At 41.3% G+C, this 19,139-nt stretch overlaps 1 protein-coding gene across 3 annotated transcripts in view; it reads left to right on the top strand.

Moving 5' to 3' along the window:
- The window catches only part of SLC25A26 (solute carrier family 25 member 26), a 139,467-nt gene that overhangs the window by 29,157 nt on the left and 91,171 nt on the right, over positions 1 to 19,139 (top strand). For all 3 annotated transcript variants that reach the window (XR_006298373.1, XM_043587893.1, XM_043587894.1), the window contains exons 4-5: positions 10,442 to 10,546; positions 12,342 to 12,389. Coding sequence is in view for 2 of the 3 variants with exons in the window: in XM_043587893.1 (XP_043443828.1) it covers positions 10,442 to 10,546; positions 12,342 to 12,389 (153 nt within the window). In the remaining variant the exon portion in view is untranslated. The remainder of the gene's footprint in view (positions 1 to 10,441; positions 10,547 to 12,341; positions 12,390 to 19,139) is intronic.

Here is a 19,139-nt window from a genome sequence, read left to right on the forward strand (position 1 = left end):
CCATTCAGTATCCATTTTCTCAATAAATGCCTGAGAAATGTATATACCGCCTTTTTATTTTAGTAACTTATATCAGTTTCATAGAGCATAAACTTTTGGTTTCAGATTCATACAGCTGTAGTTTCCAAACGTGACAGAAAGAAAGGGGTGAATGTAGGAGAAGCAAATTTTCATTGGTAAGGTAAAAAGAAATGGAAAACAAAAACATTTATAGCTGTCATTGGTCAGAAAGGAATAGAGATCTAGAGCAAATAAGAAATAGTTTGGTGATTTTCTGTAACGTTTATTTTGATAGAAGATTGTTAGGTTGCAGACAGATTCCTTAGAAACAATAACGTATTTTGTTGGTATCCAGTGTGTCCACAATTACTTTATTGTAGCAACTATAAGTGTATGAAAGAGACAGAAGCATGCTGCCATAATAATTGTTCCCTGCAGCTGCGCCTTGATTAAAACTTAATGACGAATCAATAGAACCATAATTACCACCTTCTACCTTATGTTTGTAATTTGGAATACAGTAAAATCGATCAAATAAGATTTAATATGTAACAACAGTTAGAGTCTTGTTTGTGCCACTTTTATTAGGAAGGTGGCTGTACCAAATCTCTAAATCCCTACCTCAATTATTTTACAGCTCAGCTTTCATCAGACACAGAAGAAGTCCTGTGAGAAGTAGAATCTGTAATTAGATCAGAAGGGTTGGGCAGGTTTACTTTAATACAACAGATGCTGTAACGTTACAGTAATAGTGGTTTGTTTTTAGTGTTTAAGATTTAACTTTTCCTGGGTCTTATTCTACTTTTGGCTTAGATTCATGTTGTTTTCAGAAACGAAAGATCCTTGAAATTTCTTTGTAGCCTAAGGCAGCCACTCTGAATTTAATGTATGCATGGGTGACGTGTGGATGTCCTTATACACGTAGGTGCTGGTTGATTATCCTTTTGGTCCCATTCTAATTTGGAATTGAGAAAGCTAGGAAATAAATTTTATCATATTTTGTAGTTGCTTTTCTGAGAACCTCTAACAGTAATTCTCCAGGCGTAGTCCAAAGAGCACCTAGACTCCGTTGCCCGGGCAGCTGGTTACAGATGAAGATTTTTGGACATGGCACCAGGAGCCCTGCTTTTTAAACACAATTCATGGGTGGTTCTGGTGCTCAGTGCTATTTAAACACCACTGATTTAGAGTTATCAAAAATTTAAGGGGCACCTTGGCGGCTCAGTCAGTTGAGTGTCTGATTTCAGCTCAGGGCATGATCTTGAGGTTGGTGAGTTTGAGCCCTGCGTCAGACTCGCTGCTGTCAGTCTGTCGGCACAGAGCTCACTTGAGATCCTCTGTCCCCTTCTCTCTGTCGTTCCCCTGCTTGCACTTTCTGAAAAATAAATATTAAAAAAATTTAAATGTCTACCCCACTACTCAATTTTTATACTGTATTGGTTCAGCAGTCCCATCCTTACGAATATGTCAGTGGGTGCTGAACACGAGGAGTGCCACATGCTGACCAGAAGTGCCATCCCTTTCGTCTGCCTCAGAATTGCAAATTTGCAGACCCACCGAGGGATCTCGTTTAGTGACAACTGACTGGTTCTGAGGGTGGCAGCTTACTTGGACATGTTGATTCAGATTTGGAAGATAGAGTGAGGTTTGCAGCTACATCTGACATTTTCTTCAAGGCCTGTGCCATCCCAGACCCTTGAAAACGAAGACAGTTTATGCTGTTGTGTAGCTCGTCTACCACACCTTTGTTGTGCTGTCGTCCATTCGGGGCTTATGGGTTAGCAGCATATGGATTAGGCGAGTTGTTAGCACATCCTCTTTCTTTGGCTTCCCCACTGAATTGGCTCCTTGGAGGATTCACAGGCCTTGAAGCAGTCTAGCGTCTGTCAGGAGCAAAGCACAGCGCGCGTGTTGGTCACCATTGTGTTTTCCCTGGGGGAGATTTAAGCCATTTTTGATGGTGTTGTGAGTAGCTTTTAAAATGTCTGTTTAGGGGCGCCTGGCAGGCTCACTTGGTAGAGTTTGCGACTCTTGATCTTGAGGTTGTGAGTTCGAACCACTTCGCAGATAGGGATTGCTTGAAAAAAATCTATTTAGTGTTTTTCGTGGTCTTTACAGGCCTTTTTTCTTTTTCTTTTACAGAAGAACCACTGAGCAAGATGGTAAGATAATAGAAGGAGGTTGACAACTTTAGAAACGTGTTTTATCTTTTGAAATAATCCTAATAGATTTTGAAATACCCATAAATTCTTGGAGAGTCACTTTGGTTTGCAGTTGTAGTATTATTTTGCCAGACCTGTGTGTGCTTGTGTGACCGAGCCATGGAGACAGGGTGAGCAGGAAGGAAGATGACTGCGCCCGAAGTGAAGTGTGGTTATTAACTCAGGCAGCAGCTCCGCGAGGCTGCGGACGGAACTGGTTGTGTCTATAAAGGTGGAGGCGGCACGCATGTACAGGTGTTGCTTGGAGATTTGTTGGACAATTAGAAGCTGAAACTGGACTGTCACATGCTTCGCTACTGTCAAACAAGGACTTCTGTTTTTGATGCTTTTAAGCACCCGCATCATGGGGATGTGCTAAGGCAGCCTTTTACCCTATTCTGTTTATTAGGTAGTGTTTCTGGGAACCTTTTTTTTTTTTCTTATTTTGAATGTTTGTTTTTGAGAGAGAGTGAGGGTCAGTGCCTGCGCTCACGTATGAGTGGAGGAGGGGCAGAGAGAGAGAGAGAGAGACAGAGAAAGAGAATCCCAAGCAGGCTGTGCGTGTGGAGCCTGATATGGGGCTTGAGCCCACAAACTGTGAGGTCATGACCAGAGCCTAAATCAAGAGTCAGATGCTGAACCAACTGAGCCACCCAGGTGCCCCTAAAATTTTTACATTTTTAAGTAATCTCTACGCCCAGCATGGGGTTCACACTCAGGACCCCACGATCAGGAGTCACATGTTCTACCTACTGAGCCAGTCAGGTATCCCTGGGAACCTTTTTTCACTTTAGGGCCTTAAGCACATTAGGAACAGACTTTTTTTCTTTTTTCTTTTTTTCATTTAAGAGAGAGAGAGAGGCATGCACAAGCAGGGGGAGGGGCAGAAGGAGAGAGAATCCCAAGCAGGCTCCACAGTGAGTAGAGCCCTGATCCAGGGGCTCCATCCCGTGACTCTGGGATCCTGACCTGAGCCAAGAGCAAAGAGTCAGGTGCTCAACCCACTGAGCCACCCAGGCACCCCAAGGAACCCAGACTTTTTAATAGCTTCCCAAGAATCCTAAAGTATAAGAATTACACAAAAAATTATCTCAAGAATGTAGAAATAACTTGCTTTCCACCGTCATCCTTTAAACCCTGTCCTTTTCGTGTCCGTTCCTCACTTGGACGTCTTTGATTCCTGGTACGTAGGCTGCTTTCCTTCAGCTCCTCCATTTACCCTGCAGGTGCAGATTTAGATGGAAAGTCCTTACTAGGTTCTAGGCATTGGGGATAAAACGACAAGATAATACACTTGCCTTGGAAAGGCTTGCCATCTGAGGTGGAGATGGACGTTTAAGGTGTAAGTACACTAAAGGGTTACGGGTATTTTAAGTAACGTGAGTACAAGATACACGGAGAGCCTGATAAGAAAAGGAATGGTTTTGTCTCGATGGTGTTGATTCAGGAAAGGCCTGATAGAACAGCTAACCCTTGAGCCACATTTTAGGGTATGATTGTTAGGTGAGAGGGTGCCAGCACGGGTATTGAGTTTGTGGAAAGTCCTTATTAGACATTTTCAAGTTCTAGATGGAGCATAGGCATGACTGGGCCATCATGAAATGAAGCAGGGCAGGGGGTGCTGGAGGGCTTTGCCTGCTGGGGGAAGGACTTTGGCTGTTATCTTTTGAACGGCTGCGTAGGAGGGCACCATTGGTGGGGATTTTAGGAACCTGCCCTCGTAGCTGTGTGGGGGTGGATGTGGTGTTTGAACGGAACACAGGAGACTACTCCAGAACCCCCCAGAGAGAGAGAGATGAGCAGAGCCTCAACTAAGGCAGAGGTATGGGGTTCACAGGGAGAAGGTGAATTTGAGTGATAAGAGAATTGGCATAAGGATGGTAATTCTTTCTTTTTTTTTTTTTCAACGTTTATTTTTATTTTTGGGACAGAGAGAGACAGAGCATGAATGGGGGAGGGGCAGAGAGAGAGAGGGAGACACAGAATCGGAAACAGGCTCCAGGCTCTGAGCCATCAGCCCAGAGCCTGACGCGGGGCTCGAACTCCCGGACCGCGAGATCGTGACCTGGCTGAAGTCGGACGCTTAACCGACTGCGCCACGCAGGCGCCCCAATTCTTTCATTTTTAAAAAAAGTTTATTCATTTTGAGAGAGACAGAGACAGCATGAGTTGGGGAGGGACAGAGAGACAGGGGGAGAGAGAGAATCCCAAGCAGGCTCTGTGCTGCTAGCACAGAGCCAGATGCAGGACTTGAACTGACAAAACTGTGAAATCGTAACCTGAGTCAAAACCATGAATTGGACACTTAACCGACTGAGTCACCCAGGCACCCCAAGATGGTCGTTCTTTCAAAAACACTTCCAACAGCATTCCTCCAATGCATATTGCTTCATGGATACCTTTGTTAGTATGGGGTGGGGGTGGGGGTGAGGGGGTGCATAAGCTTAAACTGTGCAGTGGAGTCTTCTGAGCTAAGTCAGCAAGCACGTCCTGTTTCGCAGTTGTCCCAGCCGTCTGAGCCTGAGCGAATGTGCAGAAGGGCCAGGGAGACCCTCTGGGCTTGGCACGACCGATGTCTGCTGATGACCCCACTTTGACTACAAGCATGGATGTGCAGAGAGGTTTTTCAGGGAGGCTTTTTGTAAAGGACCAGTTTGCCCCACCACCCCTCCAATTTCTTGATGATTTCCTCCTTTAACACATTTCAGATTATTTTCTGTTTTATGGATTTGCTTGTCTCTCCCTAGTGTAGTATGCAGCATTAATTCAGACCATATTGATTCTTGATCTAGGACAGTGCGTTTCATTGACTATCTTGTTTACTTACTGGACAAGAGGGAAGGGAAGCTCTGTGTTGGCTTTTTATTTAAGAGCACTATCAGGTTTTGGAACACAGTTAAGTTCAATTTTATAGAAACAGTGAACAAGATTTTCATGTAAGATGATGATGTTGAAATCATTTCAAGCCATGGGAATATTTGGTCAGTTAGTGCCACTACATTTTAAATGGAAAAGCCAAACACTTGTCTCCCCAAGGACCAAACTACTGATTAGCCACTTCTCTGTAAGTCTGCACTTTGTCAGTGATAAACCTTTACTTTCTCACATGCTCTTTGGTTAAGATTAGGGTTCTTACTAGCATAATGAATTAAATCCCACTGTCATAGAATTGCTCTAATTTGTAATTGTATACTTTTCAATATTTGAATGCCTATTCTCTAACACTGTGATTGATGCTAAAAAACATAGAGTAACACATTTTTATCCCTGTCCTTGAGGAGTGTATGAATAATAAATTGGATAAATTTATTAAGTAGCTGGAGAATATATTGACTGCCTCTGTAAGGAGACAGTATAAGGGTCATACCTGTCCAGTAACATAGATCAGGCTTGGAACTCTGACTTGTTATGCACCCTGTTTGCTATGTGTGTCCGTAGGCCATATACCTAACTTCACTGAGCTGCTATTTTCCTCATCTTGAAAAACAGGGTTAATGCTACCCAACTCACAGTTCTTGTAAGAATTAAGTAGGGGCGCCTGGGTGGCTTAGTCGGTTAAACGTCCAACTTCGGCTCAGGTCATGATCTCACAGTTCGTGAGTTCGAGCCCCGCGTCGGGCTCTGTGCTGACAGCTCAGAGCCTGGAGCCTGCTTCGGATTCTGTGTCTCCCTCTCTCTCTGCCCCTCTCCTGCTCATGCTCTGTCTCTCTCTGTCTCAAAAATAAATAAAAACATTTTTAAAAATTTTTAAAAAGAATTAAGTAGTACATCATTTAAAAAGTGCTCAGCCTAGCATCTGATCTGTAAAGTCCAATTTTCCAGTGCATGTCGCACAAAGTGCTTTATGTAGCACATTTTCAGAATTACATATTTTTTGGAGAAAATCATTTCAGAAGAAGACATTGAAATTGACAGAGTTTCAGTGACTTGTTCAAGGTTCTACAGCTGCTGTGGACAGTTAAAACGCCATTGGAGAGAGAATGAATAGTTAAGACGAACATTTCTCTGTGTAGTTTTTACTTTTGATGTAATATTTTAAAAATGGCAGAAGTGGTGCAAAAGTGGAGATGAGAGGTGTATTACTTGGGTAATATTATGAACTCTGATTGCTGTGGGTTTCTTAAAATAAGAAAAGGTTGGAGTTCTAAAATATGCTGTTGGTTACAATGGTAGGCAGAATAATGGCCCTTTAAAGATTTCCTAGTCCCTAAAACCTGTGACTGTGTTACCTAACATGGCAAAAGGGGCTTTGCAGATAAGGTAAAGTTAAGGATCTCGAGGACAAGATTTTCTGGGATTATCTAGGTGAGCCCAAGGTCCTCATAAGTGGAACGCAGGAGTGTCAGAGGTTTTATGATGCTGTGCTCCGTCTTGAAGAGAGAAGAAGGGACCACAAACCACAGAATGCAGTGGGCTATAAAAACAAGGAAATAGATGCTCCTTTAGAAACTCCAGAAGGAACACCAACTGGCTGACAATTTGATTTTAACTCAGTAAGACTTAGTTTGGAATTCTGACCTCCAGAATTCTGAGAGATTAATTTGCGTTATTTTAAGCCACTGAGTATGTGGTACTTTGTTAGAGCAGCCATAAGAAACTGATACAGTTACCTTGATGTTACAGTCTCCTCCACTTTCAGATTTTCTATGAGTTGGTATGTATGCATCTGTCCACAGGGCTTTGTCACCTCCTGGGAAACCATGGCTCCTTTCTGTTACAGAAAGGAACAAAAGTGAAAAAGCCATTTACAGCTTAAGTCTTATGTAACATTCTGTGAACAGCCTTTAGAAACAAAGCCTACACAATGATATAATTTTTGTTGAGAGGACTATTAAGTTTCTGTTGGGAGTCTGGATTATCAAGAACAGGAATTTTGTCAGGCAGGAGAAGACTAATATCTACAAAAATTAAATATTTTCTTCTAATGACTTTTGGCTGTTTATGGAGTCTAATAAGTAAGAAAGGTATGACGAACTTGTGTCCCCATATCAGTGGATAAAATTTAAATCCCAAGGATGATAAATTAGGAGTTACAAATTGCTGCTAGGATGGTTTTATCAATAGCTGTGATTCCATTTGTAACCAGAAGATGGCAGAATTGACACACAGATGAACTTACAGTTAACAAGTTTTTGATTTTAAACGATGGTTCAGAAAGATATGTTAGATTTGGAAACGTGTGTTCCAGAAAGAATTTTGAGAATTACACAAAGAATGTGAAATAAAATACAAGTAAGTAACTTGCACGTTGCAAAATTTTTCAGAGTGTCATAAGGTTTTTCTCCCTCTTACTAACTTGCCACACTGGAGTTTACTCTGCAAAGTCCAAAGCAGCCCTTGCTCTGAATATGATTAAACTTTGGCTGTATTCAGTTTATTTAGGTTTCTGTTGAACTGACAAAGATTTACCTGTCTAAACATGAAGAATCAGCCGAACTAAACTTTGAAACTTTAAGTTCATTAGATGCGTGTTGATATATCTTTGATGGGAAATAATTCTGGAGACAGTAATCAAAAGATGTGGGTTTCATCCTAACTTCCTAAGCCAGGTAGTGCTCTGACCTTCAGTAGCTTCTGTCTCAGGCTGGTATGTATTTAACGTGCTGACGATTGGCTTCTAATATCAGAGACACATTTATGGGTCATTGATGGAGTTTCCTTTAGAAAAATGAAAATCAGGTAAATGATCGTGAGGTGTGTTAAAACAATTGGGGAAATGATGTAATGTTAATGGAAGGTACTTTGGGTGGTGCCCAGTGGCCTCAAAGAGCATTTCAAGAGTGACAGGACAGAGGTGAGGCCATAACAGGCTGGCAGCGAGGTGTGGAGGTGTGGGACGTGGCCGTGGCAGTGAAAGGACCAGAGGTTCCTCTTCGCTGCCTTCACTCATTTTACCAAGTGGGAGGTTGAAGTTGACAGTAGTTTTTTCCCTTTCCCACACTTAGTCTTAGAACTTGTAGTGTTTGTGTCTTGGTGTTTAATAAATACTAAAAGGAGACATTTCAGTTTCCATTACAAAAATAAATTTAAAAAAACATATCAGGGTACGTTGTTTTTTGTAATGTTAAAGAAAAATCTTGGTAGCAGCTTTATTATTATTATCAATTTTTAATCTAAACTTTATCTTATTTTTGGCACGTTTAATTCTAATGAAGCCAGTTTTGTATTTTCATGTGGCTTAAAGATGGGGACGTATATTATCTTTATGTTTTATTTTTATTAGTTTTATTTTTTGGTAGACCCTCAACATATAAGACGCTCTTGGATATAATGAAAATGCCACCATTTCTGTGTCATGGATTCATACCGAACCCCAGATTTATGAGGAAGGAATTCTCTAGAGAACGCATTTACCAAGAGACCACGGATGACATTATCTTGATCCCCTTTCATGGAATCACAATACTGTAACGTGTTTTTGTTCTTGTGCAGTGAAATACTCTGTTGTAGCTCAGATTCAAATCTAAGAAAGATCAGAGTTAATAGAAAACCAAATCGAAGGCATTGGAGTTACTGGAGGAAATAGAGGCGTTCCTTTGTGGCCTCTCTCTCATGCCAAAATTGCCACGCCACGGAAGTCAAGAAGCCTTGCTGGGCGCTTTGTACCTCTTCCGTTAGTGAGATTGTTTTTCATCTAAGGACCTTTTCAAAGTTTTTGTTTTGCTTCTGTATTTTTAAGAAATAAAAACATAATGTAAGAACATGAAGGGTTATGAAGCATGAAGTTCCATAAATATTTATGCCAAGTCGCAAAAGTAGACCATTCCTATTTTCTTGACATATTGAGGTCATATTTCACTCTTGACCTCTTGAATTGAAAAATACAAGGAGTTAGTGAACCTTTTTCTTTCTTTTCTCTTTCCTTATTTATTTATTTTCATTTCTTTAATGAGTTTTAGAGGCTGGGGGCTATCCTTTTAGGATCATGTAAGTTTCAGCGGACCTTGTTTTCTGTCCTGGCTTGTAAGTATGGATTTAAAAGTTTGCACACTTATGAAGAGTAACACAATTTATACCCAATTTTAGGCCTTAGTGATTAGCAGGTGTTTAATCTGTTTTTTGTGTGTGTCCTTATCTGTAAAAATTGGTATTTGTCAAGGTTAATAATAAGTAGGGTTGCATTGAAAAGCACATTAAAAAAATTTGTTTTTAATGTTTGTTTATTTTTGAGAGACAGCGTGAGCAGGGGAGGGCAGAGAGAGGGAGACACAGAATCCGAAGCAGGCTCCAGGCTATGAGCCGTCAGCACAGAGCCCGACGCAGGGCTTGAACTCACGGACCACGAGATCATGACCTGAGCTGAAGTCGGACGCCTAACCGACTGAGCCATCCAGGTGCCCCAAAAAAGCACATTTTAAATTGGCCCTTTCATTTTATTTTCTCCCTCATTTAAAATCTTTGGTCCATAACATATTTGTGCTCTTTGATATTATGTTAATGAAACTTACCAAGTAATAATACCTGTTCATGATAGAGAATTTAGACATGTGGGTAGGCAGAAAAGGAGAAACATTACTTGTAATCCCACTTTGTTTTTTCAAGTCTTTAATATAGGTAATCTAATGTTAAGTACAAAGAAAAAAAATATCTTAAAAATTCTGGAGTATTGGTTGTTGACCTGTCAGATGTGATTACGGTCTGTTTAGGACCTGTGTCAACTTGAATGCTGGAGCAGGACCCAAGAGTACCTGGAGTTTCTCCTCCGTTGTTGCATGGTGGTGTGGTGATAGGGTCTAGGGTGCTGGGGTTGGGAGCTAGTTGAGGCTGGGGTGGGGAGTGGGACAGATGACTAGGTGTAGCCAGCTGCTGATCAGTCTTGCTTCTGTTGATGTATGCATTATTTACAGTAGAGCAAAAGCCCTTTTGGTTCATTCTTTCAGCCTGTTTGAAATGACTGGCATGTGAACACTAGGTGATGCTGTTCTAGGTGCTGGGGGTTCAGAATAAGTCAGTGTGTTTCTTGCCATTGAGGGACTTCTAGACAGATGGGTCTGGAACAAGATGGCAGGAGGTGTGAGGATATCTATAAGCACAAGGGAGATAAGTTTCTGGGCTGACAAAACAATGCATGTCCATTAAGGGTCTGAGGCTTTTAGGTTGAAAAAATGCCTTTGGACATGTTGCAGTGACCCTTTATATTATTCCTTTTTGACTGTATTTTTTTGATTATGAAAATAATTTCAATTTTCATAGCAGTTACTTCTTTTTTAAGATGTAATTAATTAAATTATATATTTTAGGTTGCCTGTCTGATTCGTGTTCCTTCGGAAGTGGTTAAGCAGAGGGCACAGGTGTCTTCCTCTTCAAGAACATTTCAGATTTTCTCTAACGTCTTATATCAAGAGGTGAGATATGTTTTTAAACTCTTTCTTTATTGAGAAAGATTTTATTAAAAAAATTTTGTTTTAATGTTTCTTTTTGAGGGAGACAGAGACAGAGTGTGAGCAGGGGAGGAGCAGAGAGAGGGAGACACAGAATCTGAAGCTGTCTTCAGGCTCAGAGCTGTCAGCACAGAGCCTGACACGGGGCTCGAACTCATGAACCGCGAGATCGTGACCTGAGCTGAAGTTGGATGCCAACTGACTGAGCCACCCAGGTGCCCCGAGAGAGATGTTATAATAGCTAATATGAACACTGTGGTTCTCATCCCAGGGGCCTTAGAAGAGACCATGAAGATAAATTTAATGCTCAATCATAGCAGCTTTTTATGCCAAGATTATCTTTGCTTTTTTATTTGTTTTCAAATTTTAATTTTAATATTTTTTCTCCAAATTTCTAAACAACACGTACTGAGTGCCCCCACTGTGTACATGTCCTACATTGTCATTGTCCTGTAGTAGTTTCAGAATCAGACATGGAATAAATCATAAAAATGTGAAGTGAATAAAGATACCATGTTAGAATGTTACCATAGAATTTGGGGACCCATGGAAGAGGAGTACAGTAATGGGCATAGTGACCAGCATCATTATGTTTATATTAAAATTAAATCCGGGGGCGCCTGGGTGGCTCAGTCAGTTAAGTGTTCACCTTTGGCTCAGGTCATGATCTTATGGTTCATGAATTCGAGCCCCACATTGGGCTGTTCACCTGCTTCGGATCCTGTCTCTGTGTCTCTCTGTCCCTCCCCCAACCACATGCTCTCTCTCTCAAAAAGAAATAAATGTTAAAAAAAATTAATTTCTTTTTTACTTGTTAATGTTCCACTGTGGATCAGAGGTCATTCTTGCTGGCCAAGTCACTAGGGACCATCAAGCTGCTTTTCTTTGTATTTTTTTGCAGAAGCCCCCTCCTCCCGTGGTTTTTTTTTTTTTTTTTAATTTTTTTTTTTCCAACGTTTTTATTTATTTTTGGGACAGAGAGAGACAGAGCATGAACGGGGGAGGGGCAGAGAGAGAGGGAGACACAGAATCGGAAACAGGCTCCAGGCTCCGAGCCATCAGCCCAGAGCCTGACGCGGGGCTCGAACTCACGGACCGCGAGATCGTGACCTGGCTGAAGTCGGACGCTTAACCGATTGCGCCACCCAGGCGCCCCTGTCCCGTGTTTTAAAAACAGTATTCAGTCACATGGAAATTTCAATGGGTCTAGGTTTTAGAAAAGTTACTCTTAATAGTTTTTTTGTCACTTAGGTGAGGAAATAACTGAGTATTTGATCAGAGGATCATGAGATCAATCCAGTAAAGAGACCCTATTGTGAATCATGTGGACAGTTGAATAAATCAAGGCTTGTCCAGAGATATTTATCACCTTGGAGGATTATTAATGAATTTCTGATATCTTCTGTTTGAAACTATGAAATATAATTCTGTTTTTATAGGAAAGGATGGTTGGCGTTTTGTGTGCATTTGAATTTGGAAATACATACTGAAATCATCTCAAGTATTGTTTTCAGGAGCAGAAATTCTGAAAGTGACTGAAGTAGTCAGTTTGATTATTTTAGACATGTTCCCATTTTAAAGAGAGCTTACCCAAGCTTTATATATTTCAGGCCAGTTTATAACCTTTAACCTCTTATAGAGTGTGGTCATTGTGCAAGCTTTAAAACTCAGACTTCAGCAACTCTGCCTTACTCAGAGTATCATTCAGATCTCTGTGCTGTTCTAACTTACTGAGCTCTCGGCCTTTTGTTTGTTTCAGGGCATCCGAGGATTGTATCGAGGCTACACAAGCACAGTTTTAAGAGAGGTAACTCACTTAATTCCCAGTACTGAAGTGCAAAAGAATGATGTGCTTTGTTCAGCAAATTCACTTAGAGAAACTGGTTGGAAAAATTAAAAAGGGATACTTTGATCACCTTTGAAACACCGTTTAGTCTTATCCTGGTTCTTATAGCTAACGAATGGGCCAAATAGGTTCGCTAAAAGAGCAATCCCACTGGTCAGAATGGCACCCACGCTTTGGCTTCATTGGTGCTAGGTTGGTTAAATGTCCGTTTTGGCTGAAATCGTAAGAAGCAACCACTGAGGTTAAGATACCAAGTTAATTACCAGAAGACACAGAGTTAATGAGAAATTGGTAATGAAAGCAACGTGCTAAGAGACAAGTGTCTCCAAAGTCTGTATCATGCGGTGCGCTGTTGTCTTCCCGATGGCGATCGCAAGGTACGGTGAGCCCCGGACCGCTGACCCTGCGGGTGGCTGGCCGTGCAGTGTGCCCCCAGGCAGCCGCTTTGCCTTCTGAGACTTCTGACTCGAAAATTCTGGGATTCAGTATTTTTCTTCTTCTTTTGGTTGAAAAAGCAAAGTGATTTCAGTATATTGCTTGTAGGAAGTATGTTTCTAATTTTTGCCTCACATAGAGGACAATATTTTGAAGTTCAAAGGGTGATTTACATAAGATTTAAGATCAGTCTTTGGTTTGGGATGGAATCATAATTTTCTTTCTTCCTTTTTTTTTTTTTTTTTATTTTTAAGAGTTTAATTCCTAGGATTTTTTTCAGCTGTATTGAGATATTGTTGACAGGTACAATTGTAAGGTATTTAAAGTGTACGTTGTGATGATTTGGTCTATATATCCCTTGTGAAAGGGGTTGGGACATAATTTTCTATTAAAGAAAACAGGAGAATCTCCATGCATACCTGTGCTCTCTATCCTTTTTTCTATTTGAAGTTCCTTGGTCAGTAACATGTTTGCATTTACAAAAATGTTTTTAATTTAAATAAATGTTGTCATTAGTTAGCAAAACTTTGAAATGATTTGAAATCTCTAATTTTATTTCCAGGTAGTTTTTGATTACGTTTTGTTTTTACTATAGATTACAATCTTCTTTATGAAATACAAGCACCGTCACATGTTTTATAAAGCTTTGATTTCTGCAAGATAACAACCTTAATGTAGTGTGGTGTAGTTGATGTAGATCTTTGAAAAAACTTCTTTTGAAGGAAAACTGAATGTTGTAAAGTGAGTTTGTTTGTGTGATGATGACTTCTGTCTTTCAAAAATATCACCCACGCTGTCTCTTGGTTCTTACTTATTTTCTGACTCACTAAACACGTGTGATTTAGTCAGCTTTCACCTGGGTGCAGCAAACCCGGGGCCGGGGGGGAGGGGTGGGGGCAGTGAACCTCCTTTATTTTTCAGAGAGATGCTGAATAAATGAATATATTTACATGCCCGACAATACTGGTTTTGCATACAGACAGATAGAGAAAACACATGGTTACACCTGCTTTCTATTCTTGTAAAAATTTGTTTTGACATATGTCACACTAGTAATTAATTTCTGGGCTGCAGTTTTTGCACATCATGTGACCCTACTGAGATGACTTTGTTTACTCAGAATGGCAGTGCTTTGTTGGAAATTTAATTGGGGTCTTCTGCATTATGCGTTTTCATAAAAGATCCTTCAGATCTGATTTTAGTTGAAATATTGCTTTTGTACAGATTCTCAGAGAGAACGAGAGAAGAATTACTGCTGAATGAAACAGCTTCTTTTCAAAATGAGAAAAATAAGTAGTGATATGTCTGCTTTAAACAAAATTTTTCCATTATAAATAGTTTCAAGTTCTTACATTATTCTGACACCAATGTCGAATCTTTTTGCCAAGAGAGCTTGTTTGATTATTTCAATAAGAAAATACATTGAAGCCTTAGTGCGAATCACCAGGAAACTTACATGTTTATTCTGCGTACAATTTTTTCTTTAAAACAAGTTTTATCTCCCTGGCCCATTAGAATGAGATTGGAGTTTGAATCCATGCAGTTTGGGAGATGATGTGTGTTCTTTAGATTTGGTGAATGCCATCCCGTGTTTTCCGCTGCGTTTGATTGTGGAGATTGTGTCTTATCCCTTATGTTCTCTGCAATTATTTTAGTTGCTCTCAACTTTAGACTGAGTGTAAGCAGGGTCAGCAGATTATACTGTATGCCTCACCCCTTCCGTATTCATTTTTCTTTTGCTCTGGACCAAACATTGTGGTGCAGTGCTGTTATTGTAAGATGGAAATGGGGAGCGAGTCCGCAGCTGCCCTCCCAGCCAGGCCAGGCCAATTTCCCGTTGTCCTGAAAGTTCTGTGGAGAGCAGCCTCATGATCTTCTACGTAGGTTAGAAGGACTTCTAAAGAGGACGAAAGCTGAGAAAGGCACTTTGTTGCAAAAGAAGTAGGTATAAGTTAAGCTCAGCAAATAGGCTTTATCCACAGATTCTTCTTCACAGTCATTTTAAGAGTGCCTCCTGTGTGTTGGGCACCACGTGAAACGTTTCTGCACGGATCCTCAAGGATTCGTGTTCTTACAGGAAAACAGGCGGGAGTAGGCATTTCGCAGTGCTGTAACTATATGTAGGTACTAGATGCGGCTGAGATGGTAGGGGAAGCAGTGCTTGGGTGGTACTCAATTAGCATTTGTTGCATTAAAAAACATGAAATGTTGACTTAATTCTCGAAGGAGTGGTAGTTAGAAATAACCAAGGAGACAGGAGTTGTAACATCAGGAGCAAAGGCCCAAGGCTGTAAAAGCACGCGTGTACCTCACTTATTAGCTCAGCAGAATTGGAATTTTTATGCGTAGAGAAGAGGCAAGAGTGATTTCCCTCTATGTCAGGCCAAGTGGGGATGCTGCAGGCAGGTGTTCAGCCAAGTGGAGTGTTTGCCAGGAGGAGACGTTGAACCTCTCCCCCTGGCTGGGTGCTTGCCAGGAGACTGGGGGACAGCACATGGGAGAAGGCCTTTGAAGAGCCAGGCATGCGTTCCCTGGTATTTGGAGGATAGATGACTGGCATCTGACTCTTCTCTGCATAAATCTGATGGCAAGATGGTGGTTGGCTCTGCCTCAGTGGAAGGACGTTGCCATTGTGGTCAGGGATAACTCCGGCTTTTTTTTTGGTTGATGAGAGATGTGAGATGGGTGAAGATGATGTCTCCCTGTCTCCACAGCTCTGCCACCAGGCTTCACCGAAAGCAGTCCTCCCACCAAATTCTGTCACACATGCTGTCAAAGTCAAGCAGGGCAGACAAGTCCCTCAGCCTGTCTGTAAGTTCATCGAAGCCTTGGATCTCTCCTTTTAGGGCCCCAAATCCTCACTGATTGAAAAGTTCACTCGCAGGTAGGCATGGCAGCCTTTCAAACTTAATTCCCCTTATTGTCCGTTTTAGACCATAGAGAACCCCCCCCCCACCCCCGCCGATGCAGTGGCTGCAGGTGAGACCTTTTAGGAATCAAGCCTTAGGGATGTCCTTCAGCTCTGTTGTCTGTCCCCTCAGTTCCTGTGCCCCTGCAACTCCTTAGGTTGTATAACTCTCTTGTGTGTCTTTCCAGAGATACCCGGTCTTAGGTGTTTGACCTCTTGTTTGTTTCTTCAGCCCCGATTTTTTTTATCTCTTCACAAAGATCTTCCTTTCATTTTTATGATGGCATAGTACTCCATGGTAGACACGACCCATTCATTATTTAACCAGGTCCTTGTTGGTGGACATGACAAACGTGCTGCAGTGGATATTACTGCTCTTAGGTCCTTTTGTACCTGGTTGAGGATGCTTGTAGGGTTAATAACAGAAGTGAGATTGCTTGGCTAAAGGAGTATGGCATTTATCATTTTGATTTTTTTTAATGTTTCTTTTTGAGGGAGAGTGGGGGAAGGGCAGAGAGAGAGGGAGACAGAACCCGAAGCAGGCTCCATGCTCTCAGCTGTCAGCACAGAGCCCCAGGCGGGGCTCGAACCCACGAATCGCGAGATCAGGACCTTAGCTGAAGTCGCTTACCGGATTGAGCCCCCAGGCGCCCTAGCATTTGTAATTTGGTACATACGGCCAAAGTGCCCTTCGTGGAAAATACCAGTCGACCCCTGTGCCAGCATTGCAGGCCTTCTTTTCCTCTGCCTCACCGACTTTACCAGCCGTCTGAGAGGTGATCTCACTGTCGTTTTCATTCTGACACGGGCATAAGAACATACATCTCAGAACTCTTTGATTCCCTTTACTGTGAACTGTGCTGTGTTAAACTTTGTGCTGTGTTAAAGTTCTTGTGAGAATGGCATGGGGAGATTGTGTGAAGGGCTGAGCCCGCCATGTGGGATGTGTTTAGTATGCGCAGAACTGCAAAGGTTTTTGACAGGAAATAACACCTAAGTGTGAATCGCAACTCTGCCCCGTACCAGCTGTCTGCTCTTGGCAAGTTACTTAACCTCTCTGAGCCCACATTGGCCCATCTGTGCTAGGAACTTTGCATAGACTGTTGTCCTTGAAATCTCACAGCAGTCTTAAGAGAGAAGGATTAGAGCAGTGTGGTCTGCCAGGGGACTCAGAAATGAAGAAGCCTCCCTCTAGGTTGTTGGGGTCCTTGAACTGCCGTACAACCTTGATCGGTCTGTGTTTAAGCATCTGAATGCCATTTCATGATGATGAGTAACAATTGTGTTTGAATTACAGGCCAGCCGTTGGTATTACTTGTAAAGTGTCTCAGCTACAATTGGAGGGTGTGTTATCTGAATGTCTTGTAGAGAGGAATTTTGTATCCGTTTAACATACTGCCACCTGCAACTGATTTTGTATTCACTGGCTGCTTCTGTAGGAGAAACCACATACTGGTGGTAAAGATGTCAGAGTTGCCCCAATAATTGGTGGTTGAGCTGGTCAAAAATCGTAATGTAAATATGTTAGAAAAATTTTTGATGATTCTCTTTTGGGTCCCATTGATAGTTTACTGGAATTTGTTTCCCAAGTAAGATTACCCGTTTAGAGGAAGGCTTTTCTTACTGAGATTGCGACCCTTGAATGTTTTTCTTTGCAAGATATTTTAGAGCAACTGTAGCTAGAACCTCTGTTACTTATTTGCCATCTTTCCGCCTGTGTACTATTTCCTGCACTTGGGAGAGTAGAAAGAGAAAAAACTGTGCTGATGAGAAAGGATTTTTTTCTCCTGGTGTCACTGCTGTATACCTTTATGTTTCTATGAAATGGTTTTCTTCGATTTGTTTCTTTCTCTTTTGGTTTGTCCTTACCTTTCAGTTCTATTCAGCTACATGTAATGATGCTGACTAAAGAGTCAGACACCATATGATTTGCCTTCAAAACAGCTCTTGGATTTTTCCCTCTCCATAGCATGTGCAGACTCTAGCATAATGCCTTCCCCAGAGTTAGCACTCACAAAATATTTATTGGTTTTTTTATTCCTTTAAGTCTGATTAATTTTTGTTCAGATGCTGCTAGACACAGCGTCCCCTTCAGAATGCTGAGGGAGCTCGAGCGGGACTGGGGATTAGGCCGGTGGGTGTCTCAGCCTTGGGCTCCACTCCGCTCCAAGACCTTTGCGTTTTAGACAGCTGATGAAGCACCAAGGAGTATATGATTTTCTAAGATTTCATTCTTCTTAAACCTTGAAAAGATAGTTTCTGTAAGCCTGGTTTCATCAGAAACCAGCTAATTGCTGTAATAATTCCCTTATTTTCCCTCTCCTAGTAATTCCACTGAAAAGGAAAAAGGTGATTATAAACCTTTCCAAACTTTTAATGTGAAACTATTTCTCGCTTAAGCTCCCAATGCAAACATATTGAACCCTGTTTTAATCCTCCATAATTCATTTTATTAACTGTGACCAAATAGAACATCTGTTAAAATTCCATAATGTTAGCTTCATGGGAAAAGAAAAAAAAATGTGTTTGCTTTTGGAATTTTTCCATTGTTTTATTGTCCAGGCTTTCAGTAAATGTGTAACGGGACATTCTTATTAATGGGAGTATTAAACAAATGAAAATGAACTATCCCCTTTAATCACAGAGGTTTATAAAATGAGTCACTTAATTGCGTTTATATTATGATAACTTCATACTGTAGAGATGTTCTATGAAAAATGAGTGATAGTTCATCCTTTAATTGGAGAACCTAAAATTATTACTCCTCAAATACAGATTTTAGCCTGCAGTTTTTCATCATCTCTTAAATAAACAAGTGTTTTTAGAAAGAAAGATTTAGTAAAATTATCTTCATATAGAAAAATTACTTTAGCCCTCCAGTGCACATTTCCTCATGTTTTGTTTACAAGAAACCAGCTGCTATTTACTTTTCTCATTCTCTGGACACGTTTCATTTGCTCTCTGCAGTTTTGAAAACGCTGCCTGTTTCCATTGTCGCATGGTGGCCAGGCTATCCTGAAGGGACACCAGTTCCTGTGCACAGAGTTGACCGTCATGTAAGTGCGGTGTCCTGACTCTGCCATGCACACGCACCAGAAGGCTGCTGGTTGAAGGTGGAAAAGGTCTCTTAATTCTTCTTCATTTCAGTTAACATCAGAAACCGTCAGGTTGAAGTACCTTTCTCTTTGTTGTTTGTGCTTTTCATCCCATGCGAAGTATTGTCTTCCTTCATCTTTGTGTGTCAGTGTAGATTGCGTTTAGGCTGCACATAACAGAAAATCTGACTATATCGGCTGTAGCAGATAAGGGTCACTCACCGCCCGCCACCCCCACCCAGTAACAAGAAGCCTATAGATAGTCAGTCTGAG

Source organism: Prionailurus bengalensis, chromosome A2, assembly GCF_016509475.1.
Source record: "Prionailurus bengalensis isolate Pbe53 chromosome A2, Fcat_Pben_1.1_paternal_pri, whole genome shotgun sequence".
Classification (NCBI taxonomy): Eukaryota; Metazoa; Chordata; class Mammalia; order Carnivora; family Felidae; genus Prionailurus; species Prionailurus bengalensis.